General features: G+C 32.2%; 5 protein-coding genes across 6 annotated transcripts; 3 read left to right on the top strand and 2 right to left on the bottom strand.

Annotated features, from left to right (window-relative positions):
* Positions 1–91: 91 nt before the first annotated feature.
* LOC126776284 (uncharacterized) lies at positions 92–1,880 on the top strand. The gene is made up of 4 exons (XM_050498625.1): positions 92–456; positions 539–687; positions 940–1,051; positions 1,634–1,880. Exons 1-4 carry the CDS (start codon positions 182–184, stop codon positions 1,779–1,781), a joined length of 684 nt encoding a protein of 227 aa, XP_050354582.1. The 5' UTR covers positions 92–181; the 3' UTR covers positions 1,782–1,880.
* Positions 1,075–9,242, bottom strand: LOC126776283 (E3 ubiquitin-protein ligase Arkadia-like). Of its 2 annotated transcripts, none has more exons than XM_050498623.1 (12): positions 8,854–9,242; positions 7,181–8,781; positions 6,899–7,030; positions 6,496–6,713; positions 5,775–5,905; positions 5,464–5,549; positions 5,203–5,310; positions 4,355–4,404; positions 3,457–3,541; positions 2,930–3,120; positions 2,199–2,326; positions 1,075–1,721 (listed from the first exon to the last, which is right to left on the bottom strand). In XM_050498623.1, the coding sequence occupies exons 1-11, from the start codon at positions 8,978–8,980 to the stop codon at positions 2,203–2,205; spliced, it is 2,853 nt and encodes a 950-aa protein (XP_050354580.1). In that variant the 5' UTR covers positions 8,981–9,242; the 3' UTR covers positions 1,075–1,721; positions 2,199–2,202. The 2 variants fall into 2 exon arrangements, with proteins under 2 accessions (XP_050354580.1, XP_050354581.1); XM_050498624.1 differs by having other exon boundaries at positions 6,532–6,713.
* Positions 9,243–9,511: 269 nt separating this feature from the next.
* LOC126776285 (putative riboflavin kinase) lies at positions 9,512–15,422 on the top strand. The gene is made up of 3 exons (XM_050498626.1): positions 9,512–10,048; positions 12,899–13,050; positions 14,941–15,422. The coding sequence occupies exons 1-3, from the start codon at positions 9,961–9,963 to the stop codon at positions 15,148–15,150; spliced, it is 450 nt and encodes a 149-aa protein (XP_050354583.1). The 5' UTR covers positions 9,512–9,960; the 3' UTR covers positions 15,151–15,422.
* Positions 15,423–18,362: 2,940 nt separating this feature from the next.
* Positions 18,363–20,729, bottom strand: LOC126776555 (40S ribosomal protein S27). Its single transcript, XM_050499157.1, has 3 exons — positions 20,667–20,729; positions 20,113–20,332; positions 18,363–18,514 (listed from the first exon to the last, which is right to left on the bottom strand). The coding sequence occupies exons 1-3, from the start codon at positions 20,670–20,672 to the stop codon at positions 18,486–18,488; spliced, it is 255 nt and encodes an 84-aa protein (XP_050355114.1). The 5' UTR covers positions 20,673–20,729; the 3' UTR covers positions 18,363–18,485.
* Positions 20,730–20,988: 259 nt separating this feature from the next.
* On the top strand, positions 20,989–21,756 carry LOC126776288 (DNA-directed RNA polymerases I, II, and III subunit RPABC2). Its single transcript, XM_050498635.1, has 2 exons — positions 20,989–21,277; positions 21,367–21,756. Exons 1-2 carry the CDS (start codon positions 21,067–21,069, stop codon positions 21,552–21,554), a joined length of 399 nt encoding a protein of 132 aa, XP_050354592.1. The 5' UTR covers positions 20,989–21,066; the 3' UTR covers positions 21,555–21,756.
* Positions 21,757–22,886: the final 1,130 nt, after the last annotated feature.

Genomic DNA, 22,886 nt, shown 5'->3' with positions numbered 1-22,886 from the left:
ATAACATGTATTATTATTTTATGTTTATACTTATATTATTGCTAGTACGTTTGTAGCAAGTACTATTTGTCAATGTCAAAATAATGTCAGTTGTCAATTATTCAATTACCACAATGTTTGGTTAGAAAAATTATAATGGTCTTGTAACTATTTAAAATTTGTATCCCAATTAATAAGTAGCATGATGTTTAGAAACAGAGTATTTCGAATATTTCAAACAGCTTATAAAACAAATAGCAAAATAAATATTGTAAAAATACGAAATGTAGCACCGGTAACTTTAGGGCTTGTGACTACCGCTTTTTGCGACGAAAAGCCTAGAGAATTTGAACTATCATGGGATCCAGATAGCTTAGAACATGATTTCCTTATTCGACAAGCTACCACTGTAAATGTCAACGCTGCAACACAGTTGCTTACGGTTACTTTAGTTGCTATTCAAGACACTAGCGAAAGGTAAAATTATTTAGTGTGTTTCGATTCTTCTTTATAATTAATACATTAACAAAATGTCGATTTAATACTTTCAATATTGCAGATTACGAGAAGCTTTGACTTCAGAGATTTGTTTAGTAAGACAAGCTCTAGAGTGGGGAGATGACGGTACCCCACCGCATCATTGGGATCAACTAATAGCTGTCCGTGGTTCTTTGTGCGATCTTAAACACAACCTGCGAACTCTCTTTAGTATGTTCATACTTATTTTAGTATATCTTAGGGATTCAAAGAATTAATGTCTTATTGATGATTAAATTTAAAAGTTAAAATTTAATTGAAATTAAAATTTACTTGAAGCATAAATTTAAACTTTTAATGCTAAAATAAATATATAATGTGCTAATATTTGATTAAAATCTTGAAATGTATGCAACAATTACTTCTAACATATTTCATAAATTTATATATCATGAAATCATTATATTTATCTATTTATTTTAGGTTATATGGATTATGCCGAAAAATTAGCAACTACTGCAGCAGAAATATCATACTTGTCCGGGAACATAGTGGCATCTGATGCTATTTGTGAAAGAATTGATCAAGCATGCAGGTATAAAAAAAACAACATTTATTTTATAAAATGCTTTAATAAATTGTGATATATATATTTAAATCTACTTTTAAATCTTTTTATATTTCCCTTATAAATGTAGAAGTAACCAAGCAAGATTAAAACAATAAATTGTACATTACAAACCTAAAAAATAATTTTATAACAGGTAAATCTAGAGTCAAGAGTATCAATTTTAAAATGTTTTATTTGAGTCAGTCCTGTAACAACCAATTTTAGTAACCTTCAGTCATTATACTTAAAAAACACAATTGCTCCCAAAAATTTAACCAAATCTCAAACATATCACATAAATTATCATCGGCTATCATAGGAAGTGAATATTAGTCAAACAGATATAATAGATATCAGCTGTGAGATGAAATGAAACAATATTATTCTAACTCCTATAACAGCCAAGCATTTTACATTTTTTTCCATAAAATTCCTCTAGACTTACATTCCAACAAAAGTCACTTTATTAAACATTATCATAATTAATTAGTCATTTAACAAATTGAAGAAAAAATATTTTATATTGTACATTTATTAAATTATTTACAGACTGTTTTTTATTTTCAGAGCTTGTAACACTCAAAAACAATTAACACATGAGTTGCAGCAAGAGAGCTTGGAGTTACAGCAGCAGGCCATTATAAGTGCACCCCACCTTGAAGAAAAGTTGAAAACTGAATCACAAAATGATAAAAAGCAAAATATAAAAGAATAGAATATCTGGCTACCATTTACACCCCAGTTCTTAATTAGATAAATTCATGTAAATATGAGTGATATTAGATAATAAGAATATAGGTACCTACAAATTCAATACTTTGTTTTTATTTTGAACACATAAATAATAAATTGTAATACTGTTTCTCTTTTCGAATGAGCGAATCCCAAGAACTAATAGACCTATTCGGAAAAATCATTTTGCATTGAATTATCTGCTTATTAAAATAGGGCTATATCTCAATAATTGTAAATTAAATGTATTTGATAAGGTACTCTTTTAAATGTTTTGTGAAAACAGATTTGTCTGCAGTTAGTAAATAACTATATGGTTCTTATGTTTAAAACTGTTTTATCATGCATTTTACTATTTCATATTTGATAAATAGTATAGTAATGTATGTATAAACATTACCTAATTAAAATGTAGCATCCTTGTTGAGATGTGTCTCAATATCGACTCTGCATATTGGACAGTGTTTGTTGGTGCTGAGCCATTGGTCCACACACTCCATGTGAAATAGATGCATACATGGTAAACGTCTATAAAATATAAAACATGAAAAATATAATTAAAAAAATGAACTATGATATAATTTTAGCATGCACTCTAAATTATGCATTATTCCTAAAATGGTAAAGCCTAAGTCATAAGTAATAAATTTAAAAACTTTCTGTTTCCATTGTTTCATTTAATCATAGATAATTCCTTCAAGGTTGATTGTTGTTTGGTTAGTTGTCAATAAAGGCTCACAGCAACATCACTATCAGATGCACTTGATGCCTTCCATTGTTTCAAATTCTAAAGGTATCATTAGTATTACACTAGGGACAGCAACATTAGATTACATTAATAATTAGGTTATAGAAGATCTTTCAATTCTAGGTAGATACAAATATTATACCGAATAGAAAGAAAGAAAACCTATGTGTACACATATTGCAAATGTACATAAGGTTTAGTAGTTACTATTTATCATTATAATGTTGATTGATACAAAATTAATTAAAGAAAAAAACTACTAGCCACAACAATTATATTTTGGTTTAATTATTATATATCTATTAGAACGTTCTCATATTTCATTTACAAAATATCTTTGCAATTACTAATAGTTTAATGCGATAATGTAATAAGTACGGTACCTGCAGTCGGAGTCGACCTCGAAGACGGAGAGACAGATGGTGCACTTCTCGTCCTGGTGGTGCGGCGCGGGGCGCGCGTAGTAGTGGCGGTACGTGTTGCGCTCGATGACCGCGCGGGACGCGCCCCGCGCCGCGCGCCGCCCCTCCTCGCCCGCGCCCGCGCGCACCAGCGCCGACAGCGCGCCCGAGCCCTGCCCCGAGCGACAGTCTCACTTACTGACAGTACTAGCACTCTCTACTAGTACTTGGCATATTTATATTTACAAGCAGTAATTAGTTATTGCTGACAATCATATAAAATCATTTGTCTCGACCAAGCCAGAACTACCAAGTCTAGAAAGCTGAAATTTGGAACATAGTTTTAATTTATAACATAAGCATGAATTTTACCTGCACAAAGTCGGGATGGACAGCTAGTGATTCATATATATAAATCTATTGGGAGTAGATTTATTGTACTCCAAAATGCTCACAGTTGCTTAACTTTAACTAAAGCTTAATATATAAAAGTCATTATATCAACTTACCGTGACCGATGGTTGAATGGAGATATGAAGATGGGGTGGCATTTGAAAGTAGTGATGCATGTGGTGATGTACATGCTGGCCGTCTCTGAAAATATGTTGAATTATTAAGTTTCACAGCTGTGTTACAATTTAATTTCATACTTTATGGTTCATCTACATATAAATATGTTATTTTGTAAATGCACACAAAAATAAGTTGATTTCAAAATTTAGCTAAAATCTATCATCACTTATTTTTTATATTATTTAAGTCTAAACGCTGAATTGAATCAGACCTTAAATTCTGATATCATGAACACCGAAATAATCCATAGTCTTTTCCAATTGCAAGAGGAATAAATAAAAATAAACAACTGCGACATTGAACTTTTGTGGTTGTCCCACTTAATGTTACTTTATTTTGAACTATTTGAATTAAACAACTGCTTGTGGCCACGGACACTACATAAATCCGTTCATAGTTGTTTAATTTAATTTGTAACAATCCCGAGACCTAAGTAATCATTACCTAAATATTATTTGTTTGCGGCCCACGACACCATGGCTAACACTTGTTTGTGGCCCCTATAAAGAAACAGTTGAGTATCGCTGGTCTATCGCAGGTCGGGACGGTTAGTTTTTTTATAAATTATCTATAATAATCAAGAACTGTTTGTGGTGATAACATAGGAGAAATATTAGCAAATCACATGGAATATATACATTTAAGATTTGTTTATTTAAGTTAGTTATTTTTTTTTTTTTTTTGATTGGCATAAGCTATATTTAGTTATTAATTGGTAATCAAATTAGTTTGCCAAAATAATTATTGTTTTGATTGTGAATTACTTATATTTATACCCTGGTTCTAATATCTTTATAACAATCAATTTGGTTACAAGGAAATATAAATACTTACAGGATCAAAGATGTAGGTGTTAAGTCATTGTGGTCAAGCTCATCGGGGAACTGAAAAAAATTAAGATTACTGATTAAATAGAAAAAGTGGATAGATCATGTGATTTTTAAGAAAAGGTCGCGGGTTCAAATTTCTGATAACATAACTGATCTTTAATTTTTGTTTATAATTCATCTCATTTTCACCCCGATGAAATATAACATCACGGAAAATATCGGTTAAAATTCTGCCACTTGTGTGCCTCCAATCCCCACGGCCATCTAATTCCAAACTAAGCAGAGCTTGTACTATGGAAACCAGACAACTGATATACTACATATACTACTTTTCTTTTGTAAATACATACTTTTGTATAGATAATTACACTAGATTCAGGAAAAACAGACATGTTTATGGACACAAATCTGTCCTGGGTGGGAATCGAACTCACAACCTTCGGCGTGAAAGGCAAGTATCTACCAACCACGCCAACTGGCCCGTCAAATTATGCATAAGAGGCGAGGAGATCTTAGCACTGGGATGCTGTTACTGGTTTAAAAAGTAATCCAATACCAAATCAATTCATATTATTGTTATAAACATTTTACGCCAACTTCTATATGAAACTTATCATATTAGGATTCCAGGCGGAAATAGGTTATTATGTCGACGTATTCGGAGAAAAGATTATTGGTCTGGACGCCGCCAGAAATATAACATCAGATATACGAAAACTTATTACGCATATCTTTATAATGTCAAAAAATAAATCCGCTATTGTATGCACCTTTTTATTATTCAAATAAGCATCACGGTATAAAATATTAACCGTGTAGTATTTAATTCAATTCAATATGTAATTTAATTACCGCTAGCATAGTTGTAGGTCTCGGCGAAATGTACGACGATGGCGGGTAGAGAGAGAAACCTGAAGATATACCGCCCATGTCGCCCATTAGGCTACGGCGTTGCACTTCCTGGAAAAAAAATATACACATAATATAAGGATTGACGAGTAACTACTATAACTAATTTAACATTTAATAACAATAATATTTATTGAAGATTTACTTAATTAATTTTGAGGTGTTGCGTAATATATACAATGGAATATTTAAATGACAACTTACCAACATGTGTTGTTGTCGCTGCCAGAGCCGCTCGTGTACGAGATACGGCGGCGGTACGGGCATGCTTTCTCGCCGACGTTCTCCTACTAACATATTAAATAAACATTCAAAAAAAATAGTCCAATACTCCTGGCAGCTGGCTGTTGTTTAAATAATTCTTGACACAATCATCCACTAATTTTATTTGATCCATCCCAGTGTTCGAACATGGAAACTGGGAATCTACAGCCTTATGAGCTAGCCCGTACAAAAATCGAGCGGTTCAAAATGAACGCAATAATTGAAGTATTGTGTAACAATAATGAACTCACGATGCGCGTGCGGCGGCGTGGCGTGCGGGTGTGCGTGTGCGTGCGAGTGCGCGTGCGTGTGTGGGTGTGCGTGCGGGGCGCGCGCGTGTGGCGCGCAGCAGCACCCGCGACACGCCACCATGCACCGCAATCTACGAACGTGGCGTCGGAGAAGTTGTTTCAAAATGTTTCTTAATATTGTATCGATTTGACCGTAGATAAGATGAAATAATATAATAAAAGTTTATTGCACGCACAATATAACGGTTAGTAGTTTTAAAACAATGATTACACCAGAAGTGTGCAAAAGTTTTGCAATTTATATTAAATGTATTATTATTGCTTATAAATCTTAGTCACTAAATAACACTAATACATCAATAGGTAATTTCTTTATACATTTTATAATTTTAAAATTAGCAGTGAAATACTACTGGTGGTAGGGCTTTGTGCAAGCTCGTCTGGGTAGGTACCACCCACTCATCAGATATTCTACCGCAAAACAGCAGTACTTGATATTGTTGTGTTCCGGTTTGAAGGGTGAGTGAGCCAGTGTAATTACAGGCACAAGGAATTAAAATCTTAGTTCCCAAGGTTGGTTGCGCATTGGCTATGTAAGCGATGGTTGACATATCTTACAATGCAAATGTCTAAGGGCGTTGGTGACCACTTACCATCAGGTGGCCCATATGCTCGTCCGCCTTCCTATTCTATAAAAAAAAATAGATAAAAACATACGAACACAGAGAACAACAATATGTATGAATGCAATCCACACCTCCTCTGATGAAGCAGGTGCGCATGCGGGGGCACGGGTGGCGTGTGGTAGAGCGGCGGCTCGCGGTGCGGCACGGACTCGAACAGAGGGCGCGGCGAGCGCACGGCGGCCGGCTCGGGCGCGCCCTCCTCACCCAGCTGCGCGTTCCGACCCGGCGAGTTCGTCAAGTCTACCACTTGCCTCTACAAATTCATAAACATGTTTGTAATTCCTAAAGCTTAGTATATATTTATTATTAAATGTATGTCTATATATATATGTTTAATTTAAAATTTTGCTCAGATTTAAGTCTAGTACAGTAACATTATTAATTATATCGGTTTTTAAATATCTTTGGTTAAGCAAACTAATAAACCAGCATACATACATTTTGTTCTTCTTCTAAGACCTGAATGTCGTCATCAGAACTGGAGTCTGACACCCAGTCTAATTGCAAATCTGGTGCAGATAATACATTGCCAGTACCAGTAGCTGCCTCGGAATTTTTTGGTGGATTTGCCTAAGACAACAAGATAGTAAATTATACCATCGAAAGTTACAATGATCACTACAATAAAAAATTTTTTAGAACTAAATAATTAGTCTTTTAATAATACTGTTAAAAAAGCTTTTCATGGTCATTACAGAGAAAGAGATTAATATAATATACCTGATTGTTGTTCTCTTTTGCTGTGGCATAATTTTCTGATTGTGGAATTCTTCCTGAACTAGTACCCGGTTGCGGTGAAGAATCTTTAGCTCTTCGATCAACGCCATCAATATCACGTTTTCTGGATACACTTGTTGTTGTTGGAGGCTCAGATTTCACTTGTACTGCATTGCTATTGCTACTACTTTTGCTCCGCTGTGGACTGGATGTCCCGGGTTCTGACTTCACTGGATCTTGTTCCATTGATTCAACTTTTACTATTGCTGCTTGTGGTTGCCGGTTATTATTTTGACTTTGCTGTTCGATTACATTTTCAACTTTCACAACTGGCTGCAAGTCAGGTTCTTCTTTAATGTGTGAAATAGTTGGATTTGTTGAACCTGCTGGATTGTCATGAGCATTATGGAAAGTCCTATGATGATGGTGGTGGTGGTGATGGTGGTGATGATGTGATCCATTGTGATAGTTAAAGTAATTTGGGCTTGATCTGTGAGCCAAGTTTTGATCAGCTTGTGTGAGGAACGAACATGTGTGCACATGGTTATTTGGACAAGTACAACTATGAGGAGTGCGAGAGACAGCAGGATTTTCTTGTTTCACTTGAATATTATGATGCTGTGGTAAATTTCCAAATGTTGGCCTGGGTGTAGTTTGTGCTTGATTTTGATTATTTGGCCTATTTATTTGATAAGTGTGTTCAGGTTGAGCTTGATTAGCAGTTACCCTGTTAGCTCTTGTTAACATTTCAGTTTGTTCTTGTGGCTCTCTTTTTACATCTACCCTCGTGCTTGAGCTAGAACTGCTACCTCCAGGCCTTGAACTACTACCCTGATCTCTGTTTGAATTTGTCACTTCTCTAGTTATGTTACTGTCACATTGCTTTTTACTAGGTGTAGATAAATTGTCTTCTTCCTCTGAACTTACTTCTATTGTGTTAGGATTACTTTCATTTTCCTTTGAATGTTTTCTCCTGGGAGATATGTTTAATTTACGACTCGGTCTTTCTAAATTATTTGTGTGACTTTGATTTCGATTTCCATTACTAGGAAAGAGGTTTAGAGAATCATTAACAGTGGACATATGTTCATATCGTAGGCGTGTCAAATTGCTCTCTTGAATTTGTTGCTGATGGGAGAGTGTGTAATTTATTGGAACATGACTCCTATCCTCACCAAGTACAATCATGTTGTTTGAGGGGTATGGGGCAACTATATACTCTGCAGTAGGTCTTACACTAGCATAGTGTATATAATTAGGATAAAAATAGCCACTCTGCTGATTAGCTGGTTTTGGTTGATAGCGCATGTTTAGGTCATGAAGTCCAGGTCCAAGTGAAATAGTACTATCTGGATTATTCCTACCAAGACCATATTCAATAGAACTAGAACTGTCTGGCAAGGGCTGGTATTCTTCAGGGACAGGTGTGTATGCAGATACAGGATGGGACAAAGGTTGGATTGGTGAAGTGGAATTCACGTAACTTGATGATATAGCATTTTTTGGTGTTGCTGCACTTCTTTCTGACATTACTTCAATAGGGACAGGCAAGACTTCTACTTCATCATCACTTTCAGCAAATAATGGATCACATTCCATTTCCTCTGAAATATAATAAATAGAAATGAAGCAAAGGCAATATTATCGTCATAGACACCATATTTATTAGAATTTACCATTCCGTAGTATATTATCAGAGGCCGGAGACGTATAAACAGTATCTAAAATTGCAGCTATAGATGATGGCCCAGGAATATCCCACGCAGACGATGATTGTTCTCCGTCGTATGCTCTTTCAGTCATTTTTATTTTCTATTTAGTTATCATGTTGTTTATAATTATCCTTATTTATGTCAAATCTCACAAAAGAACTACACTTGACAACACAACATTCACATCAACTACAAGGATACACAAATAAAAGAAACATAGTATGATGCATACTGTAGTGTCTTAACAAATATTTTTATAAGTCTTTTACTAAGTATAAAGCAAAATCAAATACTTTAATACACCTGAAATAAATAATACGACATTACAAACAAAAATTTTAGATATTTTTCTTTATCCACAGATGTCAAATTATATCTATTTGTCTATGTAATATGAAATCAGTGAAAATTTTATTAGTCTGTAGTGGTACTAACGTAAAACGAAACGTTGAATATATATATATTTTTTTATTTCAGATAAATCTGTAACTGAGAATGTTAATAATTAAATATTAATTTTTAATTATTAACATTCTCAAATAAGAGTTTAGTCAGAGACATTTTTGTCCGTCGTTTGTCAACAGTCAACACTTAACAACACTGAAGCTCAACCGTCATAACTCTTAAGTCATCGTTGACATCTAAAGTTTTTTAACTTTGCTTGAGTAATTTTTTGAGTCCCTTTATATTTACTTTAATTTACGTCACATTTGAATACATGACACAGTACATAACTGCACACTGTGGTCTGTGATTACCGATCTTCACAGTATTGTTTGTAAATACAAATGTAAGGTCTAAGCTGTAGCTTACAAAAGATTATTGAAGTACATGTTATGACATTGAATGTCTACTGTTTTTGACATGCGGAAATTGGAGGAAATTGAATTGAGTGATTAGACTGACTAATATAAATTACAATGGTATTGTAATTTACACTCACTTGTATTCACACTATAAATTTGCCATTGATAGCTAACCTAGTTATTTAATATTTTAATAATATTTACCATCCGTATATTTTAATTTATAATAAATAGTTAATGTTTTTTAAAAAATATTCAAAAGAATATGTCGTTTTCTTACCTACCCTTTTATTTAAAAGGTGAAGTTGTGAAAGGTTTTGGAAGAGGATCAAAGGATTTGGGTTGTCCAACAGGCAAGTAGTTTTTTTAAACATACAACACAAATTTAATTTTACTTGTAATAATGGATAAAAAACATTTTATAGTATATTTTAGCAAATCAATCTGTATTAAACTTAAATTGTTTTAGTGTAGTCAATTTATTTATAATTTTTCTATTATTCTTCTGCCTAATATTTTCATGGCATAATAACACCAGGATCTGTTTTCCTACATCTATTCCTTTACTTTGCCCAAGCTGCTCATATTCGAGCTCTGATGTAGTAGTCGATTGCACCAGACTCGTGTTGTACGGACCTGAGGTGTTTAAGCTTTTTAGTTTTGATAATGGATTTCCGTCAGTCTTTATCTCGCCTCTGGTTCGGGGTTCGTATTGCTACAGGCCATATGCTAGGTCTTCGCAACATTTAGCTGCAGACTGCCACTCCACACTTTTTATTGATTAATAATAACATAATTTGGGTTGAGAAGATCTGGAATAAAGTTATATTTTTATTGCTGGCCATTCTGTGTTAATCATAATCTGGTTCCTTAAAGGCTTACCATTATACCTATAAATACTTATAAACTGTATTTAAAATAAAATGCAAAAAAAGCTATATAATATGTGACTTTTTTAAAGGATGCGAGTATGTTTGCTGCTAAAAAAGATTGCATTTGGTTGAATCAACCATTCAGACTTGATACTTGTTTAATCTGTGGGTTAATTATTTTTGTAAAGGTAAAATCCATATGAACTGTCCTTAGATAATTACAATTTTAAGTTTTATATGTTCCTTTGTGTTTCTAATTGAATATTATCTTGGAAAAATGCACCTTAATGATTATTTAGCTTATCACCTACTGCCTTATCAAACACTTTGGAACACAAAAGATCTATCACAGCATTGAAAACCATATTTTCTTGTAACATTTATATTTATATATAATATTATTTATATTTTTCGCTTTATTTATTTTTTTATAATTACACTTTTTTATATTAAAATAGTTATGGTTATTATTATATGTAGACAGATGAATGGATACAGCATTATACAAAGTAAAATATACATAATACATATATGCAATGACTACAAATAAATTTTGAGACCACAACTCCGAGAGGTAACCCTGACTGATAATATTAAAATTCTCAGTTTAATTTTACTAGTCTCAGTCCAATGTCGATCCAAGAACTCGTTAAGACACATTGGTCAGTGTGGTGTTTAAAGGCTAAATCCCATTTGTCTTTTACAAAAACTGTAAAAATATATAGGCATGTGCCCTCAGTCCCCAGTAGCTAATATATCCCTGATTCTGGCATTTGTTATGGCGAAGAAACAACCCTGGTGTGCTACAAATATAAAACTTATTTTTTAGAATCTCAGTTTGAAGTGGAAACTGTAAAATGGGACCTCATCAGAATGTCAAAGGTTCGTCGACAAGGCGAATAGCACGTTAAATTACTATCTGGCTATCATTTATTTCAAAGGGTCCATGAGAATTCATAGTAAAATTACTCGATTGGCTAAAAGTGTGTCTACTGTTTTTGACATGCTACACACGTTTGTTTTATTGTTTGAAAACTCATAAAACGCTAATCGCTTAATGTTCGAACCCCCAAAATAGAAATGGAAGCCTTTTTCGTCGACATAAATAATGTTCTTGCTGATACACCAAACCATATACTCATGGACGAAAATTCTGTTGGTAGATTCAGTTTTGTTATTTGTCAGTGAATTCGTGTAATATTATATGCTGGAAACAAAGGCCTTATACTTATTGAAAAAAATACGTTCTAAAATAAAACTGTTGTCAGCCCATGATGATGACAGAGGCTAACGGAATAATCACGGTAGCATGCGAAAGCGATCCCGTGGCGCTCCTCGTTAAGACGGAAAGTGTACCGCTGGTTTTTTAGTGGGTATTCCGATGTTCGGGGCGCACTCGGCGCCGTGGACAACGGCGAGCATTGTTTTTTGAATGTTTAAATATTTATTTATGTCAATCAAGAATTGTTTTAGTACAACATAATATTAGCAATTCGCATGGAATACATAATCATTAAGGTTTGTTTATCTTTACTCCTTCCTTTTCGATTGCTATAGGCAATCGAAGAAATTGGATTGGTTATCACCAATTAACACACAGCAGAAGCGGATAGAGAATACGGCGGCGGTTTGACTTAACTTAGAAGATAAACGTGCAAATGTACAAAGATTGGATTTATTATGAACAGAAACTGCTCGCCACTAACCCAAATTTTTGTTCGGCGTAAATAAGGGATGTGAAGACGATTAATTAATCTGTAAAATAAATGTGGATTTAAATGATCTTTGTAATTGTTTATGCACTTAATACTTTATTTGTTTTTGGTTAATATTTACTTATAATTTGCGATGTAAAGTATAGATTCTTACGCTTACCTTTGGTATCACGGAACATCTGTAATTACTTAATTTCGTACTTAAAGCTTGTATCAAAACGGTCAGTTCAAAAGAGAAGTATTTACGAAGTTGATAATTTCTCTTTATCTTCTTTTTTACCAGAGTTTTTATGATTCTATTCACGTTAATAAATTAACAGTTAACTAGCAATACTTTTAGTACTATTTTCACAACACCGAATCGAATGGGGTACTAATACCATACAGTATACTAATACGTTATAAACTTATTATTAGAAATATTTTTAAAGGCAGGCAATGTCGTCGAACAATAGTTGATACAAAAATATTACGAAATTGCTCAGAAAACCGAACCAAAAATGTTTTCAAAATAAGTTCAATAAGTACCCTATTAAAAACAAAATGTACAGCGCTAAATAATTTACTTATTTGCTTATATAGTAACGTAATGTAGAATTTGTATTTGTGTTTGCAGCTAATTTTCCAAGGGACGTAGCAAAATTATTGCCCCAGGATGTAAAACCAGGTGTATACTATGGATGGGCGAAGGTAGACTCAGAACCAGTTCAAAAGATGGTAGTAAATATTGGATGGTGTCCATTCTATCAGAATAAGGAGCTGTCTATTGTAAGTTTATAAAACCACCTATTACAATTGTCATCAAAGAGTAGAGTTTCGGTAAGATAGATGGGACGGGTCAGCGTATCCGCACAACCAAACTTTCATAAATAACAGAATTTTCTTTTTTATTTTATTATTTTATTTTGATCTCCAATAAGGAATACACATGACAAGCTTTAATATAATATGCGAGTTAAAATCTATGTGCTCCCTCAGTTACAGGAAATCACAGCATCCATCACATATAACTAAGTAACGGCTAATATAAATAGTAAAATTAAAATCAAGACTTAAAGAACTAAAACGAAAAACAGAACTTATGTTAAATGACTAAAATTTAGGAATAAAATTTGAAAAGCTAAAAAATACTAAAGATACTAAAAAAATACTAAAAATACAAAGAGAATGAATGAATTAACGTATGAACTTGATTTTAAATATTGCTTAAGATTTGTTTTATATGTACTTAGATTAATGGCAATATCCAAGGTGTTGCTTTTTGCGAGTTCATTGTATTGTCTTCATATTCGAGGTATACCAGAAGTTGTGTCCGAGGTTGGTTTTAAATGTGGATATTTGAAAGAAGTTGTAGGCACTAAGTCGGGGCAAACGAAACGGCGTATGAACACTTAAAGATGAGATTAATTCGTTGCAGTCAATCCTACCATTAAATAGCTTGTAAAGGGAAACAAGATCGTGTATTTTTCTACGACAAGCGAGTGAGGACCTATGGTACAGATTCAATCTATCTCCATAACCTCCAATTACCCTCGATAAGCTATCGCTGTATGATAGATGATTAACAAATCTTTTTTTGGATCTTCTCCAACATCCTCACATACACATCATAGTACGGGTTCCACACAACGCAATTGTATTCCAGGATTGGCCGGATAATTTTGCTAAAAAGTTTCATTTTTGTAGAGCAATTTTTAAAATCTTTGCAATTCCTTAGAACGAAACCAAGCATTTTGAAACCCTTCGATGAAACGTACTTTATATGGTCATCAAATTTTAGCTGACGGTCCATTAAGACACCTAAGTCGCGAACATTGTCAACACAAGTTATGTTTTGTCCGTCGATGTGATAAGTTAACACTTAATGTTATAGTCTTATTTCGGCTAAATTGTATGTAGTAGCATTTATTAATATTAAGTACCATTTTATTTGCTTTACACCAAAGTGAGAGCCTATCTAAATCTGCTTGTAGTTTTTGTTTTTTTTTTTCTTTAAGATAAAAAAGTTACTATTCCTAATATTTCCAATATTTTTACATAATATATCATTTATTATCGTTGTTGTAAGTTTTTACTCTATTAACTCATATAGGGTTACCAAAACAAAACGTTTGAATTTTTAAACGTTTTGTTTACTAGAATTTGGTATATCTTTAAACAGTGTGATTTATAAATATACATATTTAGTTTAACATTTATGCTAATGAATAAACTATCGATAATTTATCGTATGCAAGTCAAGCATTTTACTGAAACAACGCGATACATAACATAAAAACTGATAGCATAAGATTTTGAATAACTTAAGTAGTGTGGATATACTGAGATTTTGATATTATCGATATGATAGTTTTGTAATTCTATTAATTAACTATTAGAAAAAAATCCACAGGTTAGCTTTATGATTCTACCAGAAAATATGTTTTATGAAATACCTCGTGTGTCTTATGACTAATTAGTACGACTGCAGATAAAATTTAAAACATTTCTAATATTTTTTTTTGTTGTAAAGATAAAGATTGATTTTATCTAAAATGCAGAGATGGACTATCTACAATTTACATAAATATACGAAATTTGTAGAAGTTGTTAATACACGAATCTTAAATGTAACATTTGTTTTGAATTAATTAATTGTGTTTAATTTTATATTTTCAGGAAACCCATGTAATGCATGATTTCGGAAGAGATTTTTATGGTTCCACCTTAAAAATTTGTATAGTTGGATATCTAAGGCCCGAAAAAAACTTTAAATCCCTAGAAGAATTAATAGCAGCCATTGAACAAGATATAGAAAATGCTCGAGCAGCTCTCGATCAGCCAGACTCTATCAAGTTAAAAGATGACACTTTTTTTTCTGATCAATGAGTAATACCGTATTATATTTTGTAGCTTTATAATTTTGTTACATTACTTTTATAAGTAGTAAATCTGTTATCTTGTAGTAAACCACAAATTTACATTGTTTTATTTGTTATTGACATTGTTCAATTGTTTATATAACCCAGTACCTTCAAAGATAATATAAAATATGTTTATTTTACATATAGGATATTGCAATAAATGATAAATTGCCGGCAGGGAATTCCAATATGTGATATTTTTATACAACTTGTTGTGAATAAATTATATATTTATTACATATTTGTATTTTTTTTCAATTACCTACCATTCATAATAATAATGTCCTGCGGTTATATAGTGGTGGTAGAGCTTTGTGCAAGCTCGTCTGGGTAGGTACCACCCACTCATCAGATATTCTACCGCAAAACAGCAGTACTTGTTATTGTTGTGTTCCGGTTTGAAGGGTGAGTGAGCCAGTGTAATTACAGGCACAAGGGACATAAAATCTTAGTTCCCAAGGTTGGTGGCGCATTGGCTATATAAGCGATGGTTGACATTACTTACAATGCCAATGTCTAAGAGCGTTTGGTGACCACTTACCATCAGGTGGCCCATATGCTCGTCCGCCTTCCTATTTTATAAAAAAAAAAAAATAGTGCACAAGTGTGTGCGCAAACTCAGATGCACTCTCTATTCCCTAATTCTCCTATTCCGATGGGACGGCAATGTTATACAACCGAAAAGACGCTGGACCAACGGCTTTACGTGCTTTCCGAGGTACGGGAGTGCTTACATTTCCAAACCTTCAGAATCAGGGCCGACACAGAGAATCTTCTACAGAAAAACCCCAATAAACGACACAACCCGGGATTTGAATCCAGGACCTCGGGATCCGCGACCCAACATCTAGTCACTAGACCAACGAGGCAGTCCTACCATAAAACAAATGTTACAGACGGATAACTTATTGTTAAACATACTTTATTCAAGTAGGCTCTTGCCTCTTCAAGTAGCCCAAGATTTATGACTTTTTTCACGCAGTGGAAACCTTCAGAAAGGTACCCAGCTTCCATGAGGGGGTTATGTGGGATTTTTACTCACTAAAACCACTGCGATGGCCGTCCTCGGCACGGATCGGATAGATTCTCTGCGGATCACCGCCGACACGACTGCTCGCAGGAACAGGTCTTGTCCGACAGCCGACTTAGGATTTATACCTAGGCCTACACGGCACCGGCATGCAGCCAAATATAATATAATTTTACTCAACCGCTTCAGATTGGGGAGCTTCAAATGTCAAAGTGCCTTGATTTGTAAGTTCGGTCCTTCTCTCCTATGAATCATTTTGCAAGATTATTAAATTAAAAGCTACCAGTTCGGGATGTAGATTCTACCGAGATGAACCAACAAGAACCTAGATAATTAAATACCGTTGAATTTTTTTTTATCATGCATCAAACAACGAATCATCAAATCAACGAAAATTAATTCTACTTTTTTATTATCTATGTAATCCTTTTAGCGTGTAAAGGTCTTATAAAGCAAAGTTTTCTTACCACGTGTTTTAAATTTATTAATTAGCAAAGCTTAACATATTAAAGGAATTCTGTTATAGAAGGACAATTAAATTTTGCGGAAACAAAAATCTGGTACTACATAAAATTTACAAGATTTTATTTATTTCTCGTGTATTCAATGTTTGTCACTGTTTCTATCGAAATAATCAATATTATTATGGATGTACATAGACAAGTTTACGGGAGCAACACAGGCTTTTTTTAAAAAGATATAATATATTGAAATTTTAAAATATTTTATTATATTTAAATTGACACGACCGAACAGAGGTTTATATTCTGGTCGAATATTCTTTTCCTTTTAACAAATCGTTTCCCAGGACATACGATCCCAAAGCATGGAATGACACAATGGCTAACATTCCGCTGATTAAGGCTTCATGCTTTGGGCTAACATAACTACATTGTACATATTATTGTATTATCAGTTACACTAAAATTTATATTATCAAACATCAAAGGAAAGCGCTGTTGTTTAAAATAAGTACGGTAAATAATATACATATTGTTTCAATAGCCTTAAAAAAAATGTTGTAAACCAACTTTGTATCAGTGCATTGTTTAAATCGTCGAAATAAGTTTTTTTTGTCAATAGTAATAGCACAGATAATATAATGCTGAAATAGCATCACCAAACAATACAATATCATAAATACCTTAAACGGTAAAAAAAGGTAGGTCATTAATATAATCAAAAATAGAAAATGATCTACATCGCCCATTCTAAGCACAGACCCAGACTTCATTCCATTTTCGAAAATTTGTTAAGTTCTTAGAGAACTCAAGTATGAAGCAATAAGATCAAATGATTTCCCTTTAATGTTCAAGTTTATATGAAAGTTTTGTGTGCCACACATTCGAATGCTTTAAATAAATGGCAAGATATTCCAATAACATTCGGCATTTTTCCCATGCATCATATACCTATAACGTAACTAAGAAGTTCGGTTAGTTATTAATGAAAGATTACATTTATACCGAAATGGACAATATTTTAACGATTATTCTTATTTTACTCGAGAACGGAAGTATCTATATAATTACTAGGATCACTTTTGTTTCAGATTTTAAAGCTTTCCTACATTTTAGTAAATCAGGAAATTAACCCATTTCCAAACACCTGCTACAAATTATAGCAAATAATTAATAATAGAAACACCCGTATCATCATCATGTGTATAGGTTTCAAATAATGAGAGTTTTAAGCACTTACAACATCTGGCTTAAAAGAAAAATCAATTGTTCTTTAATAATATAGCCATTTCAGATGATGACTTCAATTGAGATATTTTTTTAGTATGTTTTAATCAGCTTTGCTTTTTTAACTTTTCCTTTCTATTTAATATATTTATAATTTAGCTAAAGCTTATATAAAATAAAAAAATCACATTAAAAAAAAAGAAATATAATTTTACTGGTTATTTCAAAATTGCGCAATACTTAAAATATATCTTTTTTTTATTTTAATCTAAAAAGTGTAACCTTCAATTATACACATAACCAATGTCAATAGGGCTGGATATTAATATCATTGCCTATTCAATAAAAACAAATATTTTTACATGAAATTGCAGCTTGCAGTCCATAAATGATGAATGAAATAAAAAAATATGATTTTTCAAATAAAATAACGATGTGTACATAAATAAAAGATATATACCCTTTGAAAAAGCCTTTATTTGTAATGCTTTAACAAATCCAATGAATAAGAAAAATATCACTCATTCATACAATTGGAAATAAAATGCCAATCTTAAATTAGGGCTCTCTCTCCAGGTAAAATTAGTGTTGTTTTCTTCTAAATGAACATCCTGAAAAAAGAAAGTATACTAATATAATTAAGTTTATTACATTAAAAATGATAAAATTTTTATAAACTACAGGTTTAATTTCTACTAACTATAACAAAATCTATCATGCTTAATAGATCCAATTTTAGTCAAAAATCACCTAATTTGCATTTATAATTCATCAATTATAGAGGAAAACATTACAAGGAAACTGGAAAATGTGTCGGGTGAAAATCTTTTTCATGTGATCCCATCAATCAGCATAGAAGTAGCATAGTGGAGTAAGCTCAGGAAGGTAAGAAACCTTAAACCAACATTGGGACATTTATAGGTTTAACCGTTATTCACAATAAAAATTTATAATTACAAATTAAGAACATGAAAATTTACTCTCTTCGGTTCAGATTTATATGTGGATCTTCTACTTAATTCTATACTGAATATTTTTTTTTATAAATCTTAAATGCTTCCTTAATCTGCTTATCAGTTAGGTATAGCTATAGTTTTAAAGTAACCTTTGTTAAAATCTACAAACACCAACAAAACACAATAGATTACATTCTAGTAAGCAAGAAATATTTCAAAAACAAGTATTAAAAGTCAGTTGTAAGAACATAATATGTTTATTTGCATACTTTATCCAGTTACTGGTTTACTTGTAGAAGAGCTTTGTGCAAGCTTGTCTGGGTAAGTACGACCCACTCATCAGATATTCTACCGAAAAACAGCAGTACTTGGTATCATTGTGTTTTGATTTGATGGGTGAGTGAGCCAGTGTAATTACAGGCACAAGGGACATTACATCTTAGTTCCCAAGGTTGGTGGCGCATTAGTGAAGTAAGCGATGGTTAACATTTCTTAAAATGCCAATGTCTATGGGTGTTGGTGGTCACTTACCATCAGGTGGCCCACATGCTCGTCCACCTTCCTATTCTATAAAAAGAAAGTTCACATATAAGTTACTAAAAATGGGTTCACCTATAAACACATGAATATATAACATGTGAACTTATTTTTTTTTAAATTTATTATTATTATTCAAAAATATGTCAAGAATATCAGAACTTTTAATATATTCTTATATATAAGGACCAATTTAGATTGCCTTTACTTAATTTCTATTGCCGTAAGGTATTCTTAAATTGTATTATGATGTTTTGATAATAATATAGATGAAATAGATATAGATTATTTATTTTGTTGTTTGTATGTGTTACTCATCTCTATCTAAAAATTGCACAATTTATTGCGACAGATTATGAAATTAAATTTAATGATATTGTACAATGTTTTTCAATGTCTGTAAATGTAGAAGTAGTAAAATACATAGACAATATTAAACAGAAAATAATAATAATCTTATATTATTTAGAGCTGAAACAAAAGTATTTTTGTGCTAAAACAAATTGATGACCTTAATATATTAGTATAAGAATACAAATATAACAATTGTTCACAACACTAGAAATGTTTACTAATGTTAGTTACCAGACAATCTTAGTCTGTGTTAAATTTTGTCACAAACAGAGTATTTACTACTGTTAATACTTTTTAAACTGTAAATTATTATCTACCTTTGATAGTAGCTGATGTTCAGGTTATTATATATGTTTACATACCTTCAGTTAATCTGGCGCGACCTCCAGTGGGCTGACAAAGAATTGTGGAACATCCTGCACATACGACTACTCTTTGCGCGTGACTGAATACCGTTGTGATTTTGTAACATCCTGGGCATTTGACGTCCATAAAGTATGAGTTTGGATGTGGCACTAGCCTTTTGAGCTTGTGCTTCCTCCTCTCAGACGCAGGCGAAGGGTGCAATAAGTCAACTGCGAGCTGAAATGCACCATGTTTAGGTTAGTTTCACGCCTTCACTACACTAAACTTACTTGTGTAAAAACGACCAAATATTTGAATAGAGTAGTATTTAAGGTGAGAATTCACAAACACTATCGTTGATTAAAGGTTAATTCATACAAAGACATAGTTTTGTGTCAGATAACTGAGACGTCAAATAATGCCATGTGTGTATCTTGTTTTGAACGCAATTCTGATTTTCTATGGTAATAACACAACTTCTTCAAAAGCGCATGACATTAACAAAATCCAAATATCACTTAATTATATCACTAAAGTATTTTTCTGAAGACAAATTTATAATAATACACACCGGCATGGTTTCAGCTTCGATGCAGAACCGGAAAAGGAAAGACGATGAATGTATCAAAGACAAGAGAAGAGATTTCATAAATAAGAAGGATTAGGTTGCGTTCACCTATATATATTTTTTAAGGTCAATAAATTAAAAAAAAATTATAACATTAATGTAGTTATAATATATAAGAACTTGAATTTAATTAGCATTTTAAGGACAATTGCTTAAAATATTTTATATACATGATATTTGGATTACATTTACAAATAAGCAAAGATCTATTTTACGATCATTGACATTGACGTTTTTGATCCTATACAATGTAATTGACACTTGTTATCATTTTTAGTTGTTGCTTTGTTGCTTGTAGCTATTTTGTTTTATTATAAATTGAATAATATTATAAGATCGGACAATGGCTGATGAAGAGTATGATGGTGAAGATGCGGGAGCCGATTATGACGACATTGCTGAGGAAGATAATAACATTGAAGAGGTCGAAGAACAAGAGGAGGATGGTTACAACGTGCAATGCTTAGCGCCTGGACAAGCCGGTGGCGGAGTGGAGAAATCAAAAAGAATAACCACACGATACATGACAAAATATGAAAGAGCTAGAGTTCTAGGTAAATTAGCATAGTTTGGATGCATTTCATATAGGTACCTAATTTATTATAATAATAACCTCTAATCACAACCCATATTTATTTTTTAGGGACAAGAGCTTTGCAAATAGCAATGTGCGCACCTGTCATGGTAGAATTGGAGGGAGAGACTGACCCACTTCAGATTGCAATGAAGGAACTGAAGCAACGTAAAATACCTATCATTATTCGCAGGTATCTTCCGGACCATTCATATGAAGATTGGAGTATAGATGAATTAATTATTATTGACCATTAGTTTTAAAATTAAGTGTTATTTATAATAAGCTGAAAAAAATCTGAATGATAAATTTTTTTTTTCATAATAAAATGCTATCATTGAATTGTGACATAAACCTCATATCACATTATTACATTTATTTACATTTTTAAAAGTAATCACTAATTACTTTTAATAAATTCTAATGTAAGTTATATATATGTCAAAATGTAAAATGATAATTAAGATTAAAGAGTGAGTTTTATATTTACTTCAATAGAAATAAAGAAGTTTGGTTACTAATAAGGAATTTTATTGTAACAGCACTCAAAGAACTCATACATTGTGTAAAACAAGCACAAGTTTCTCTGAAATTTCTTTGAATAGATTTGACTATATATTAAATACTAATTTAATATATTTAATATTTTTTTATAAATAATATTAGATACCTTTGTTCGTACTGTAATAATAAAAATAATTGTATTTCATCCATCAAGCATAGATGGCATATATTATATTGTTACTGTTGGATAGTAATAGCTTAATATATGCAGTATATGCACATGGGGTCGTTTTCACTTCACTGAAAAATAAAAAAACTAAAAACACTATCACAACTGATGGAAAAAAAAATCTAGCCTAGCCCTAATATATCTAGCCCTAATATAAAATTCTGAGTGAATGCCGATAGACTTTATAACAATTAGTTATCTATTGTATCTTGTTAATAGTATTATTATGTGAAAATTATTAAACTAGGTTCCAAAAAATTCTCACAATGATATAGAACAAAAATGAATTAAAAATGATACCATTACTAAACCTTACTTAAACCTTGTTATATTTTTATACAAAACTAAATCACATGAGATTTAATCTACTAAAGAATTAAAACAAGATTTCTTTATACATATATATTTTAGTACAGTTTCTAGGACATCAGTTAAAATCTCGTTGATTTGTTCAGATTGATGTTGTTCTGGCTCCAAATATTACACAAATAGTTGTATTAGTAATTCCTTAAAAAACCGCATGTATTTTTTAGTTATTGTGTATATTTATTGCTACGATAATGTAATTAAGCTAAATAACTTCGTGCCAATAGTATTGCCAAACCTCCTAGACTCTCGAGTCTTAGTATTTTCCTGAACTGTGCCAATTGCATACCGTATGGCACTCGACGGAATTAAAAAGAAATTCCAAATATAAGTATGCTTCAAAATAAATTGGTGCCTGTATATTTAATTTAATTTTTTTCTTTTGTTGTACAAGTAAGTAACAAAAATAATATTCACTGTTTTCAGAATTTATTTTAACAAATGTAGTAAGCTAAATCGTGGTCAATATTATAATAGTGATATTTTGGAT

This window comes from Nymphalis io, chromosome 20 (assembly GCF_905147045.1).
Source record: "Nymphalis io chromosome 20, ilAglIoxx1.1, whole genome shotgun sequence".
NCBI classification, from domain to species: domain Eukaryota; kingdom Metazoa; phylum Arthropoda; class Insecta; order Lepidoptera; family Nymphalidae; genus Nymphalis; species Nymphalis io.
Note: the sequence above shows the minus strand (reverse complement) of the source record. Positions and strands in the feature narration are given on the sequence as shown.